Source organism: Myxocyprinus asiaticus, chromosome 18 (assembly GCF_019703515.2).
Source record: "Myxocyprinus asiaticus isolate MX2 ecotype Aquarium Trade chromosome 18, UBuf_Myxa_2, whole genome shotgun sequence".
NCBI lineage: Eukaryota > Metazoa > Chordata > Actinopteri > Cypriniformes > Catostomidae > Myxocyprinus > Myxocyprinus asiaticus.
Window position 1 is genome coordinate 3917501 of NC_059361.1, and position 15882 is coordinate 3933382.

The window sequence follows — 15882 nt, forward strand, 5'->3', positions numbered from 1 at the left end:
AACAAAGACATTGTCTAAACAAATCGGATAAGAAAGACAAACAATTTCTATAATATCCTCAAATGATTTTAATATCTATGGAAAGCACCCTTGTGATCTCTCTCGCTCGGTCTCACCCACACACATACTGTAGATACACAAACACATTGACACTCACAAGCAAGAGACAAATAGTTGATGTCAGTGCACCCCACAACTTAATCAATACAAAAGTTCTGCAACTGAAAAGCTACATACAAAAATTGTGACACTTCCCCCCCTGCTACTGTTACTGACGAACACTTAAAAGCAGCGCAAGCCTTAATTACTAGTTCTAAAGTGACGCTTTCGAACTAGCAATGAAGGCTTGGGCTGTGTCAAAGCAAGACGCTGAATCTGTGGCTAAAGAAAGTAGTTATACAAACACACATACATACACACATACACATGGGTAGTGCAAATCTAATACAATCTGTTATGTACAGTGCAAATACAAATCTGTTATGTACAGTGCAAATGTTTTTTTTTTTGTTTTTTTTAGAGGAATGAAATGACTAAACTGTGTATTGCACATAGTTATTGCTCAATGGGGCAATTTAACTGTTCATGAGATGGATAGCCTGAGGGAAAAAACTGTTCCTGTGCCTGACGGTTCTGGTGCTCAGAGCTCTGAAGCGTCGGCCAGAAGGCAACACCTCAAAATGGTAGTGGGCAGGGTGAGTGAGGTCCAGAGTTATTTTTCCAGCCTTTTTCCTCACTCTGGAAGTGTATATAACCAAAGCAGACAGTTACTGAAGTGCAGAGGACAGACTCAACGGCTGCTGAGTAGAACTGTATCAGCAGCGCCTGTGGTAGGTTGAATTTCCTCAGCTGGCGAAGGAAGTACAACCTCTGCTGGGCCTTTTTCACAATGGAGTCAATGTGGGTCTCCCACTTCAGGTCCTGTGAGATGGTAGTGCCCAGGAACCTGAATGACTCCACTGCTGCCATAGCCCTGTTTAGAATGGTGAGGGGGGTCAGTGTTGGGGTGTTTCTCCTAAAGTCCACAATGGTCTCCACCATTTTGAGCATGTTCAGCTCTAGGTTGTTTTGACTGCACCAGACAGCCAGCTGTTCAACTTCCCTTCTGTATGCAGACTCATCGTCATCTCGGATGAGGCCGATGACAGTGGTGTCATCTGCAAACTTCAGGAGCTTGACAGAGGGGTCCTTGGCGATGCAGTCATTGGTGTAGAGGGAGAAGAGTAGTGGGGAGAGCACACATCCCTGGGGTGCACCAGTGCTGATTGTACAGGTGCTGGAAGTGAGTTTCCCCTGTCTCACAAGCTGCTGCCTGTCCGTCAGAAAGCTGGTAATCCACTGACAGATAGACATGGGAACAGAGAGTTGGTGTAATTTATTCTGGAGTATAGCTGGGATGATGGTGTTGAAAGCTGAACTGAAATCCACAAAAAGGATCCTTGCATATGTCCCTGGTCTGTCCAGATGTTGCAGGATATGATGCAATCCTATGTTGACTGCATCATCCACAGACCTGTTTGCTTGATAAGCAAATTGAAGGGGATCTAGAAAGGGTCCAGTGATGTTCTTCAGGTGGGCCAACACCAGTCTCTCAAATGATTTCATGACCACAGACGTCAGGGCGACAGGTCTGAAGTCATTAAGTCCTGTGATTTTTGGTTTCTTTGGGACAGGAATAATGATTGAGCGTTTGAAGCAGCATGGGACTTCACACTACTCCAGTGATCTATTGAAGATCTGTGTGAAGATGGGGGCCAGCTGGTTAGCACAGGATCGAAGACACGCTGGTGAGACTCCTTCTGGGCCTGAAGCCTTCCTCGTCTTTTGTTTCCGAAAGACATGGCTCACATCATCTTAACAGATCTTAAGTGCAGGTTGAGTAGTAGGAGGGCGGAGGAGGGGGGTTGCAGGAGGTGTTGGTGTTTGTGTGAAGTGAAGGTCAGAATGGGTGTGGGGTGTGAGATTGGGCCTTTCAAATCTGCAGTAGAACACATTCAGGTCGTCAGCCAGTTGTTGGTCCACCACAGGGTTGGGGTTAGGAGTCCTGTAATTTGTGAGTTGTTTCATGCCACTCCACACTGATGCATGGTCGTTAGCTGAAAACTTGTTTTTCAGCTTCTCAGACTATCTTCTCTTAGCCACTCTGATTTCCCTGTTCAGTGTGTTCCTGGCCTGATTGTACAAGACTTTATCCCCACCCCTGTAAGCATCCTCTTTGGCCTGACGAAGCTGCCTGAACTCTGCTGTAAACCACAGTTTGTCATTGTTGAACTTTAAATAAGTCCTAGTAGGAATGCACATATCCTCACAGAAACTGATATATGATGTAACAGTATCTGTGAGCTCGTCCAAGTCTGTGGCTGCAGCCTCAAAAACACTCCAATCTGTGCAATCGAAGCAGGCTTGTAGCTCCCGCTCTGCTTCATTGGTCCATCTCTTTACAGTCCTTACTACTGGCTTGGTTGATTTTAATTTCTGCCTGTAGGTTGGAAGAAGATGAACCAGACAGTGATCAGATAGTCCCAAAGCTGCTCTAGGAACAGAGCGATATGCATCCTTTATTGTTGTGTAGCAATGATCCAGTATGTTCCTGTCTCTGGTGGGGCATGCGATGTGCTGTTTGTATTTGGGCAGTTCACGTGTGAGATTTGCTTTGTTAAAATCCCCAAGAATAATAATAGCTGAGTCCGGGTATTGTTGTTCCATGTCTGTGATTTGATCAGCCAGCTGTTGCAGCGCCGCATTCAAACACGCGTTTGGCGCGATATACACACTCACCAGAATAAATGAATAAAACTCCCGCGGCGAGTAGAAAGGCTTACCGTTAATAAAGAGCGCTTCCAAATTAGGACAGCACATCCTCTTTAATGTTGTTACATCTGTACACCAACTTTCATTGATATAAAAGCATGTTCCACCGCCTCTCATTTTCCCCGTTAACTCCGTGATGTGATACGCTCTGAACAGCCGGAAGCCCGGCAGATGTAATGCGCTGTCCGGAATGGCTTCACTCAGCCAGGTTTCTGTGAAGCACAAGGCAGCAGAGGTTGAAAAGTCCTTGTTTGTGCAGGTGAGGAGATGTAGTTCGTCCGTTTTGTTAGGAAGAGAGCGGAGATTCGCTAAGTGAATACTCGGCAGCGCTGTTCGAAATCCGTGCCGATGGAGTTTGACCAGCGCACTGGCTCGTCTCCCTCGCCTGCGTCTCTTGAACAGCAGAGCTGCGCCTCCAACTAAAATGTCTAGCAAAAAGTCTGAATATTCGAAAACTGGGAAAAGATTGTCTGGATGTTCAGCAGTTCGTCTCTGTTAAAACTGACTGGAAAAAGATTACTAAACACAGGACAAACAAACAAAAACAACAAAAGAACTGAGGAGCTCCACACCGAGGCAGCCATCCGCGGCGCCATCATGATAGTGATATACAAATAATTAAATGTATACATGAATAAATGTGGAAATAAATACATTTATTAATACATAAATGAGGAAACAAAAGAATAAATGCACATTTTTTTATTAATTTATAATAATTTAATCGACTGTCTTTAATTATTTCTTACTTAATAAATGATTATAATAATTAATAATAAATAAATACATAAATGTGGAAATAAATAAAAAACATCTCTAAATAAATAAATGTATACATGAACAAATGTGGAAATCAATACATTTATTAATACATAAATCAGGAAACAAAAAATAATGTTAATTTATGTTATCATTCATAATAATAAAATAATATATCATTAATATATGTATATATGTAATAAATAAGTCATATATATTCTTTGCTAATTTATTTATTTAGATCCAGTTATATATTTGTCTTAAGTCATATGATCCAATTTTAGATTGTTATTCACTGAAAATCTCTGAATGTGATTTCAGAGCTTCAGTGGAGGTGTAGATTATCAGTGAATAACAGCTTCAATTTCAGTATGTTTCTCTCATAAAGCTATCGTACAACTTCAGATGACTTGGAATATAGCTCACAATTTGTATGGACTTATTTTATGGTGTTTGACAGCTTAACGTATGTTGCTTCTTAACAATTCTTTTCAAAGCATATACTTTTGTGTCCCATGGAAAACATAATAACTTTGGGTTTGGAATGGCAAGGGGGTGAGTAAATAATGACAGAATTGTAATTTTTAGGTGAACTTCCACATTAATTCTGAATCCTGTACACCTTTTCTTTCATTGAGTATGTGTGTGTCCATTCTTTTTCTCATCAGTCATTGACAGAGGGAAAGAATGAGCAAATGGGCTTTGTGTGGTTTGGACATTCAGCCTTTTTCACTCTGAATGGATCGGCCAGTATTTACCCTGCCAAAACAAATGGCCCATTTTAAATTGTCTTTTTTTTTTTTTTCTTTTTTTTTCTCACTGTGAAACCATTGAAACAATTCTTTATTTGGAATATTTACTCCAAGGAGGAGTAATGTGTATGAATATTAAAATATACTAACATTACCTAACAATGGCATGACTGTTGAATATATGCATCCTATATGTTGAAGCATTTGTATGTACAAACATTTATGCTTACAGTTTTGTTTTTAAATGAGTAACTAGCCGTTTTCTGTTAAACATAGCATACAGGATGTATTGAGTGGCTTGTTCTGTGCTCTGATTGGCAGAGAGCTGTTCAAATCTGATCAGGTGACTGGTGGATATTCAGTACAGCGCATAGATCAATACTTAATTTACATGAGAGATTAGAGAGAATCCACTGTGAAACTGACATCTCACCATATGTCACAATGACAGCACTGTGCACTTGAACTATTTTATTATCTCTTTCTCTCTCTCATTAAATATGTCTGTCATTGAGTCATATAAACTCTTTTGACCCTGATATGCATGGCACCATGCGACTGCCTTTGCTTTGAAACAGTTGTAGCTGCATCTACTGTAGAAGAGGTGAGATATTGCCATCTAGTGTTGATGATTAGGAGGAAAATTGGCCTCATATGAAGAAAAAGATTGTTCATTTTAAATGTGTGTATGTATATGCTCAAAACTAACAGGCATAAAACGAAAAGACACAAAAGTGTCATTTTGATTTCATGAGCTCTTTGATTGCATGAAGTCTACGGAAACCCAGCATCTACTAAAACATCACAGGGCCAGTGTGTTTTGCCTATGAATTATAGATAAGGTGCTTTGTAATTCAAGTACATCTTTTGTTTACCTCTTTGAATGCCCAATGAGATTTCTGTACCCTTCATTACAAATTATGCTAATTCTACCTGACACTTTTTTCACGTACTCTCGTCTAACGTGCCCTTTTGTTGACACCTGCCTTTTTTTACAGTGCCTTTCAGGGAAACGCCTTCCTACACAAATCGCCGGCGCGTGACTGGAGGCGAGACTCTGACGTCATCACGCTCGCTGCCTCGCTCTGCTTCCGACAACAACCTGAACAACGTGGGCGACACTGGCCACGCCCACTCCCCCGTGCCATCTCTGAGGAGCCTGCCCCCTCTGGCGCACTCTGGGGTTGAGGCGGCAGCCGACGGCAGCCTGCAGAGCACGGGCAGCTCCCTTTCCTCACACTCCCGCTCGCCCTCGCTCCAGCGCGTCAGCGAAGATTCCAGCTCGCACGCTTTACGGCGACACACGCCGCTCACGCACTCCCACAGCCGCGGACGCCTCAGGTGAGCAATCCAGATCCACAGGTCCTGATCATTTAATTTGAAAACATGTTGATTTTTCTATGTTTACACCGCTCATCCGCACTGGAACAGTGTTTTCGTCCACCGAAAATGGAGACTTTCGATAACAGTGAATTAGTGTAGTGAATTGAACTTCATACTTTTGAAATGTTAGGAAACGGAAAACAGATCTGATCAGTGAGGATGTGGCCTAATTATTATCACTACATATTGATTATCAGGCCTAGGCGGAATATTTTATGTAAAAAATAAAATAAAAAAAAAAGTGTCACATATTTCCAAAGAATTGGAACACCTTACATTTATAAAATTCTACACATTTTCATTTTTAATTTTCGTTTACTCACCCTCATTTTATTCCAAACCCGCATGACTTTCTTTTTATCAGTGGAACACAAAAGGAGATATAAGGCACAATGTTAGCCTCAGTCACCATTCACTTTTATTGTATGGAAAAAAGATGCAATGAAAGTGAATAGTGACTGAGGCTAACATTCTACCTAACATCTCTTTTTTTGTTCCACAGATAAAACGAAAGTCATACAGGTTTGGAACAACATGAGGGTGAGTAAATGATGACAACATTTCCATTTTTGAGTTAACTATCCCTTTAAAGGTGGAGTGTGTAAGTTCTGGGGCTCTGGCAACAACCTATTATTATATGCATATTAAACTGAATTTTGTATTATTGCACATTTCAACTTTGAATGTTGTGGCTTATTGGATTATGCATTCAGCTACCAATAAGATTGAAGTAATAAGACTCTAGTAAGACCAGTAAGACTCACAGCTTCATTTAACAAATTTGTACCATGTTTAAATCCATTTGCCAGATTTTCTCTTAAATCAGTGAAGAAAATGAGGAAAAAGTCAACATATTCCATCTGAGCCTATAGTGATTTTTCATTCCTCCATTAACGAGACTGCCAAATTATCCATGATTAATTATAACTCTCAACTTATTTGTCACATATTGGCCCCCACAGCAGAGGTCAAACAATGACAAAGTGTGCATTGATCATATCTTCACGTACAATAAAGCACTGCTGCAATGCCGTGGTTCAGTGATGGTTTTAAGATGGTAGTATTTTATTACTGTTTGATTACCATATTCATACATCATGGAACTTAAATGAATATACAACTTAAGCTCAATCGACAGCATTTGAAGCATTATGTTGATTACCGCAAAAAAGACATGCACAATGGAAGTGAATGAGGCCAGTTCATAAACATGTATTGAATTGGTTTACTCCAATTCCCATTTACCCCTATCTAAAATATACAGACCGCACTATAATATATCACATTCTCATAAAGTGGCATTTGATCAACGTTTGCTGCTCTTAAACTGTGGTATTCTAATATTTAATATAAATTCAGGTTAGACAGTTTTACCCCAGTCTAAATCTGCAGGACTCAGATTGTGAGAATTGACTGTGGTCTGTCTGGGACTCAAACAGGCCTTATTGAATTTCACTGCAATATATTGCTCTAAATCTCATATTGTGTATGTATTGCAGGGAGGAGAGTGACATGTTTTCAGAGTCGACTGGGCTTAGCACTTTATAATCGTGCGTCTCTTCAAAATGGACTAAGAAAACCCTATAAAATTTATGTAGTGTAGTTTGTATAAAAATGAAGAAGTTCAAACTCCTAATGTTGCATACAATATAAATAATACGTAATTTGAATAAAAAAACAAAACAAAGCTTAAACCAGCCCAAGGTGGTTTTTTTGTCTCCTTATGCCAACCTGGTCTCATAAAACCATGTTTCAATATCAACATTTTTCTGAAATGATTATTATGATGTGGTTTGGAAGTTTCCAGGTGATAACAATGACATTTATTCCCTTTCACACAAAACATGAGTCAAAATTGCAGATTATCAGTTCATAAACACTTAATTTTCACCCTGTTTCTCACACAATGCTATAGTTACAATGTGACATCTAAACACTTTTACTATAGCGCATGACTTGTTTTAATGTATGCATTACATAACCAACTACATTTACAAGCTTGTTCGAGTGTGATCAAATTGCGCGATAGCTCAACTGATAGAGCGTTGCACTTGTGATGTAAAGGAGCAGGGTATGAGTCCTTAAGAGCACACGAGTCGACACGTGAGCCCAAAGTGTCATAGAAGCACCAAAAAATTATGTGGTTGTGTTTGTCATCTCACATTTGCTTTTTATGACACTATCGGTTAGGTTTAGGTTTAGGTTTAGGGGAGGGAGGTTGGTTTTGCTGATTTAAAACTCAGAGCATTAACCTTAAAAACCTCATTTGTTTGGTAGAACATTTAACTCACTTTTAACACCACACAGTGGGCATTTTACCTCAGAACTGCAGCAATACACGTAAGGAATCATGTTATATCATTTAGCAAAAATGTTGCACAGTCACTTAATTTTCATGAGGTCAGGATTGTTCATTTGGAAGCAAGACTCTAGCTAATTTTACAAGAATGTGTGTTCTTTTGCTGCAAATCAACAGTTCAGGTCTCTCTCTCTCGCTCTCTGTTTTCTTTTTCTTTTCCTTGTGTGGTCCTAAGGGTCGTGTTTGCTTTGTTATGTCCTAGTTGTCCATCTGTCAGTGTTTTGTGACATCCTGGCCCCCTAATAACCAGAACCACGACACCTGTGTTTGTATGTGTGTGGTTTGTGTGTATAGCTGGGTGTTTGTGTTTAATACACAGAATATGATGATACAAACAGAAATTATGCCAAAGCGTCTGTCCTTGGGGTCAGATCCGCTATAAAAATACTCTCCCTCTCTCTCGCTCTCTCTTTGTCTCTCTGGTCATTACCCTTTGTCCGGCTGTGTCCACCTGTCACTACCTGAGGTGACCGTGATGACCAGGAGAGTGTGTAATTAGTGTCGTACTGGTGTGGTCAGTGTTGGCCACCCACTTCCTGTTCAGGGTCAGATATGAGGTGATGACATGATGTTCCAAACATTGTCAAAGTGGATTCAGAGATCACAGGTACAGGGTTTACGGAACGGCAATAGTAAAGCCAGAGGGGGAAAAACTGTGTTTATGCTGAAGTGTGTAGGATACCGAGTTAAGTTTGCCCATGAAAACAAATGGCTAGAAATTAAAGGAATATTCCAGGTTCAATACAAGTTAAGCTCAATCAATAGCATTTGTGGCATAATGTTGATTACCACAAAATTAAATTCGACTTGTCCCTGTCACAGTTCACACTCCGCATGAACCAAGGAAAAGGGCAGGACTCAAAAATGCAGAGAATGGGTATTTTTTTTAAATCCAACAAAAAGTAACAAAACAAACAGAACAAAGCAAACAGGTATCCAAACTGGAGAACAAGACTGACAGGAACAGACTGGAAAGGTAACAAGACGAACTGGCACTGGACAGAGCACATGAGGCGATTAAATAGGGAGAGAAATTAAACAGGTTAACAAAGAGGGCCGGTGCAACTAATGAACTAATAATAAGCAGACAAGGAGGCGGGGTATGACACAAGACTGAGAGACAAGTGGCAATACGGAAACAAAACAAAGCCACATGCTCACAGACACAAACACACGAATGACACAAGCTCATATCGCTAGAAACTATAAGGTGACATGCGCTCATGCCAAACATCAGATGAGACAACAAGGCGATTCCATGCACTCTCACACTAGACAAAAGCCTGAGCGTACACCGCGAAGGAAATGCCACACGATGCACACAACAGGCAACAAATCGAGACGGGAAATCTGTGCGAGAGTTTGGCCGCAATAAACAGGCACCAGAGACAGAAAGCAGCCGAACCCCAGCACAACATGAAGACGGATCGCGACCCGAACACACAGCGACAGACACAAACAATTGACACGAATGCATGCTGCAAGCATAACATAAGAGCAGTGCACTCATGACAATAAACAACAAGACAAGAGAATGCATGACAATGCCAATACGGTGAGCCATGCATTCTCACACAAGACACAGACTAAACAAAACATGAGTGCACACCACATGAGACAAAACACAATTGCCTGGACCTAGCCACTAAGTAAATAAAACCAAACCAACCAAAGTGGCTGAATCCAGACACAAGACGGAAACAAACAACACGTAAGTGTCAGGGTTCTGCCACAAAAATAAAGAAAACAAAACTAAGGGCAGAACCCTGACAGTCCCTCCTTTTCTTTAATTAAAGCAAAAATCTGAGTTACAGTGAGGCACTTACAATGGAAGTTTATGAGGCCAATGCGTAAACGTTAAAATAATCACTGTTTCAAAAGTATAGCCACAAGACAAAAACAATATGTGTTAACATAAGTTTACTGTGATAAAATCACTTACTAACCTTTTTTGTGTAAAGCTTTTTAATGGACTGAATGTCTGTTGCAGTGTGCCTAATGAGTTATTACAGAGAAAACGAAGTGTGAATTTACTTTCCCGTGAAAATGATCAGAGAAAAAATGATTATAAAGGTGTGTTAAAGTGGGCCTTCATGACTGAAAGCTATGAAAACTCATCACTCATCATTAACATGTTTCTTTTACTGCCAGTCAAGAGATGACTACAAAATGTAGACCTTACCTAATTTCTGCTGTTTCATTACTTTGCAGATTTAAGAGCGCCGTTTAGAGAGAGAAAGAGAGGGGGGAAAGAGAATTGAGTGATTTATTGATGGAAAAAAGAAATCCATTTTGTTTGTGCAGTGCAGGTAAATGAGGTGTCACTCTGAAAGAGCACTCTCTTAGTCTGGAGCTTTCCGTGATGGATTCCACCCTCAGGATGTCCTCATCTGCCACTCCCTTCAAACAAGTCCATAGAATGGAGTGTTGTGACTGGACGAGTGAGCCGGCAGATTTTCCATTGGCTATTGGAAGATTAAAAAGGTGCTGCTGAGGTCAATATCTTCTGAAGTGTTCTGATTGGTTTATACTTCTGGTTATGTATTAGCCTTACACTTAAGCTTTACACAAAGTGTAAAACACTGAGGGAAAGAAACAGAATTTGGGTGAATTTCACAAAAACATGTCCATATATAATTATGTAATATATTATTTAATATTAAATAATATATTATTCATTAATTTACTATTTGATAATGTTGAATAATTCATTAAAATAAATAATAATTAATTAAATAAATATTTATTTATCTTTTGCATAAAGAAAATTAAGCTTATTAATGGACCATTTAGATTTTTGGCATTTTGATGCCTCCCAGATTCTCATTATTGTTATGTGTCTGGACATTATTTTATATATATATTTATATAATTATTTTTATTTATTATTTGTATTTGTTTGCTCCCATTATTCCTAAATGGTGATTCTGGTTAGTTACTGTAATATAGTCATTTATTTTTATTTTTTTATTTTCTATCAAAGTAGTAGAACAACAAATACTACCATTATGTATAAATATTTTTTTTTCTAAATACAATTTAAATTTATTTAAATTTAGTTGGTAAATAATTTTTTACAATCAGCTTTTAACAAATACAACAGTAAGACAGAAAAAAATGAAGAAAACTGAAGATGAAGATTTTATCTATAGTTAAAAGGTCCAAAATCAAAATAAAATAAAAAACAATATGAAAAAATTATATTTGGCAAGCTAGTTTAAGGATCATTAAAACTTTTGGCATTGTGACTTTATTTTCATGCCAATTAAGCATATTTCTGCCCAGATTCTCATTACTGTAATGCATGTTTTTTTTTATTTTGTTTTTTTATTCCCATTATTCTCAATAGTGATCCTCATTGGGTTTTCATTCTGGGTATTTTATTCTTCAGTTTGTGAAAAATCGAAGCAGTTCAACAAAAACTACCGTGATCTGCTTGCATGGCATTAAAGAGAATTGGGAGAAAATGTGCTTAATTGTCATTTGTGCAACATATACAGTAATTTCTTTTTTATTATTATTTTGAGATTAAATATAACCTGGACACGTTCTTGACAGGTTTTGTGAAATGTATCCTTTTTGGTCACCCTTCTGATCAACATGATCCCATGTGAAGTCGGCATGTTGTTTCCGCATGCACACATTTATGCTTTGTCAGAGGCAAGGCTTCACACCAACTCTATTACACTCAGTTAACCCCTAAGAAGCGAGATTCTGACAAAGGAGCAGAAGAGATGATACTGTAAGAGAGATGGAACATAACTAATTTTATTATTTCATCCAAGTCCATCCGTAGTGACCATTTTACAATTGTGCACTTATGCAAATAACCATTTGGATGATAATAACAGATTCCGATGCCTCATTCAGTCATAGCAAAACATCTGGGTCCCTCCAGTCTGGCTGTACTTAACATCTTTTTATGATTAATTAAAATTACTGCTGATCAGAGTGTTTCATCACTTGCTGTGGAAGTTGAGATGTTAGTTTCTGTTGCCTTGATTTCACATGTATGCAGCACAATATGTTGGATTGTGAATGAGTTTGAGTTGTTCAGAGCATGTAATGGCAGCACGGGGACTCAGTCTGTGACTTTAGATCAGGCCATCAGTCCTTTCTCTCAAACTGCTATTACCTAAAGAGAGAGAGAGAGAGAGAGAGAGAGAGAGAGAGAGAGAGAGAGAGAGGGAAAAAGAACCCTCTGATTCATTGTTGACACAGGTACCCGGCGAATCAAGACAGTTGCTTTCAATTTATCTCTCCATGATGGCAGTTGCCATGGTTACGAAAGTATAGTTGGTGTCCAAGGAGGTAGCCGAGAGGATGCTCAGGAGAGGAAGTATATAGCCAATATATCACTGTAACGGGGTTCAAAGATGGGCAAGGAGGAGGCAGGAACCAGCAGAACAGTCAACATAACTTTAATGACATAAGTCAACTTAAACAAACATAAACACACAGACACACACACAGCGGCCACGTGCATCTCTCTCTCTCTCTCAAACTGGTGCCTCCGGCTTGTCTTTATCCCCCTCCTGGCTGATTAGGACAATTCAGCACCGGGCGTGCGTCCTCAAGGCCCGGCCATGCCGTCCTCCACGTCACACTCCTCCACCACCTGATTCAGGCTGGGGAAACCTCCGGCTTGACGTACTCCCCTCCCCTCCCTTCCTGGAGGGGAGGTGTTGCCCTTCCGGCCGTCCTTCTGCCGGCAGGTCTTCCCTGCCTCTCTGGAGCCCTGGGAGAGACGAGGGGAGGGAGAGGGGAGAGGGAAAGAGCGAGGGGGAGAGACAGAGAAAAGAGAGAGGGAGAAAAACTCGCTCGCCGGTCCCCAAACACGCTGTCACCTGGTCCTCAGCCACTCCTCCACCCCCTGGCAGATGACAGCCGCTCCTCCCCTGGCAGACGGCAGCGAGTCCTCTGACCCTTGGTGGACAGTAAAGGCTCCTCAGCTTCCTGGTGGACGGCAGCGGTTCCTCCGGCTCCCGGCGGCCAGCAGCGGCTCCTCCATCCCCTAGTGGGCATTATACAAATGTGTTACATAGTGATGTAGCTATGTCACGGAAATAATGGCTGGACTGCAAACCAGATGTTTCATGTAGTTCAGGAGCAGTGTTTTTCTGTGGGAGAGAGTAACTCCCTCTGGCGTGGACTTTGTGCTTTGTAACTTTGCAGACATTTTACATGCACAAACAGCTAGATTACACACTAAAGGAAAGGTAAAATCCCAAAAAGCATAATAGGGCCTCTTTAAAGTAATTATTTTTAGGCTTCATATGCACATTCGAACATTTGAATCAAACCTCTTAGGCATCATAAACATGTTTGAATGTTCAGATCAAACACTTTTAATTTGAACATTTGAACCATAATAGACTCCTTTGAAATTGTTATGCCCCATCTAGGGGTTAGGACATGAAAGGTAGCACTTAAATGGGAATTCAAACCTCAGGAGCTGACCAGGCCAAAATAATAAACAAAAGCATAAACACTCTTGATCTCTTTCAAATCCTAAGTCAAAAGAAAAGAAAATATTTTAAAATGAAACATGGTCATAGGCACATTTAAATGTTTAAATCGAACATTTTTGAGCATCATAGGCACATTTAAATCAATATTTTTTAATTAAACATTTTTGAATCAAACGTTTGAATCATGCATTTTTGGGCATCGTAGACACATTTGACTTGAATTATTTCAAATATAACTGTTTTTTGGCAGCGTAAGTATGTTTGAACGCTTGAATTGAATGTTTGCCTGTGATGCCCAGAAATTCTGTCTAGGCTGGCATCTCACTAATGTAGATTTTGAGACATAGACTGTGTCTTTGTGGGTGAAAGTATCTAGAACTTTCTCATGCATGTGTAGAGTCTGACGTTGCTTTCATCTACTGGCTGTTGAAGTGTCGTTCCTCAGGCGCCTCCACACACCTTAAAATAAATCGTCTTACAAATGTCCTAAATAAAAAATAAATAAAAAACACTTGTCAGAGGCCATGTATGTGTTTTTATGCATGATTGATGCGTGTGAAATATGGTGTTACTGCAGTCGGCGCATGATATTCTGTGCTGTTTATTATGGGCTTTTGGCGCTCTGACTAATCAATACTGAGTCAGAAGAAACCATGACAACAAGACTCCATCTCTCTCTCTCTCTCTCTCCATATATCTGCACTCCATCATTTTTCTCTGATACTTTCTCTTTCTCTCCTCTGGCCTCTCACTATGTTCCATAATGGTCTTTTTCTCTCAAAGTGTCCTATCATCTTTCCCCCTTTAAAGGCATAGTTCACCCAAAAATGAAATTGTGCTCATGCCTTACTTTCTTCTGTGAAAAATAAATGGTAGATTGTTAGGGACTTACAGTCTCAGTCACCATTCACCTTCGTTGTTTGGGAAAAGAAAGCAATCAGTGACTGAGGTTAACATTCTGCCTAACATCTCTATTTCTGTTTCATGTCATATGGGTTTAGATCAAAATAAGGGTGAGTAAATGATGACAACATTTTCATTTTTGGGTGAACTGTTCTTTTAAATTAATCTCTTCTTCTTCTGTCTCTCGCTCTTGTTACTCATCATTTACTTGCTGCAGTCACTCTAGTCCTGTACCACTGCAGTAATTGGAAAGCTATCACTGAGCTCGATGTTTAGCGCACAAGTGAGATATAGTAGGAGAGAGTGGCTGTGTGCTAAAACCTAGTGAGATGCTCATCCCCATGAAATTGCATGATGAGCATAGATATTTTTTTTTGTTTTTTGTTTTCTGTTTTGATGTATATCTTTTTGAAAAAGTAGTCTGGGTGGCATATATTTATATAGAAGCCTTTAGTTAGTGGCACTGCCATAGGCATGATTTTCTACTCACTATTGCTAGTTAAAAGTAGTTGATTTTAGTGGGAGGGAAGAGAAGTGTTTTCCCGGGAGAGAAAGACTGAAAGTTTTAAATGTGTATCTCTACTAATAAGGTATTATTGTTGTTTTTGTTATTATTATTATTATTCAGCTTTTAGTTGCACAAGCATATAGATGGTCAAGCTGGTCTACAGCTAGTTTAGCTGGTTTCCTAGCCTGGTCAAGCTGGTGTTTAGCTGGTTTAGCACATTTCCCAGTCTGGTCAAGTTGGCCTACAGCTAGTTTAGCTGGTCTACCACCCTGATCAAGCTGGTATATAGCTGGTCTCTCAGCCTGGTCAAACTGGTCTTCAGCTACTTTAGCTGGTTCCCCAGCCTGGTCAAGCTGGTTTCCAAAATCTGGTCAAGCTAGTGTTTAGCTGTTTTCACAGAATGATCAAGCTGGTTTGACAACCTGGTCAAGCTGGTATCTAGATGGTCTGTCAGCCTGGTTAAGTTAGTCTTTAGATGGCTTAGCTGGTTTCCCAGCCCGTTCAAGGTGGTCTTCAGCTGGTTTACCAGCCTGGTTTATCTGGTCTCCTAGCATGGTCAAATTGGTCTTCAGCTAGTTTAGCTGGTTTCTCAGCCTGATCAGTCTGGTCTTTAGTTATTTTTCCAACTTGGTTAAGCTGGTTTAGCTGGTCTTCTAGTCTGGTCAAGCTAGTGTTTAGCTGGCCTCTTAGCCTGGTTTAGCTGGTCTTCCAGCCTGGTCAAGCTTGTGTTTAGCTGGTTTAGCTGGTTTCCCAACCTAGTCAAGCAGGTGTTTGGCTGTTTCCTCGGCCTGGTCAAGCAGGTGTTTAGCTCTTTCCTCAGCCTGATCAAGCTGGTCTTTAGTTGGTTTTCCAGCCTGGTTTAGCTGATCTCGCTGGTCTGTCAGCCTGGTTAAGCTGGTCTTCATTTGGTTTAGCTGGTTTCACAGCCTGTTCAAG

General features: G+C 40.1%; 1 protein-coding gene across 6 annotated transcripts in view; it reads left to right on the plus strand.

Moving 5' to 3' along the window:
* Window positions 1–15882, plus strand: part of LOC127456258 (SH3 and multiple ankyrin repeat domains protein 3-like) — a 333686-nt gene that overhangs the window by 162607 nt on the left and 155197 nt on the right. For all 6 annotated transcript variants that reach the window (XR_007899810.1, XM_051724660.1, XM_051724661.1 and 3 more), the window contains one exon: window positions 5321–5663. Coding sequence is in view for 5 of the 6 variants with exons in the window: in XM_051724660.1 (XP_051580620.1) it covers window positions 5321–5663 (343 nt within the window). In the remaining variant the exon portion in view is untranslated. The remainder of the gene's footprint in view (window positions 1–5320; window positions 5664–15882) is intronic.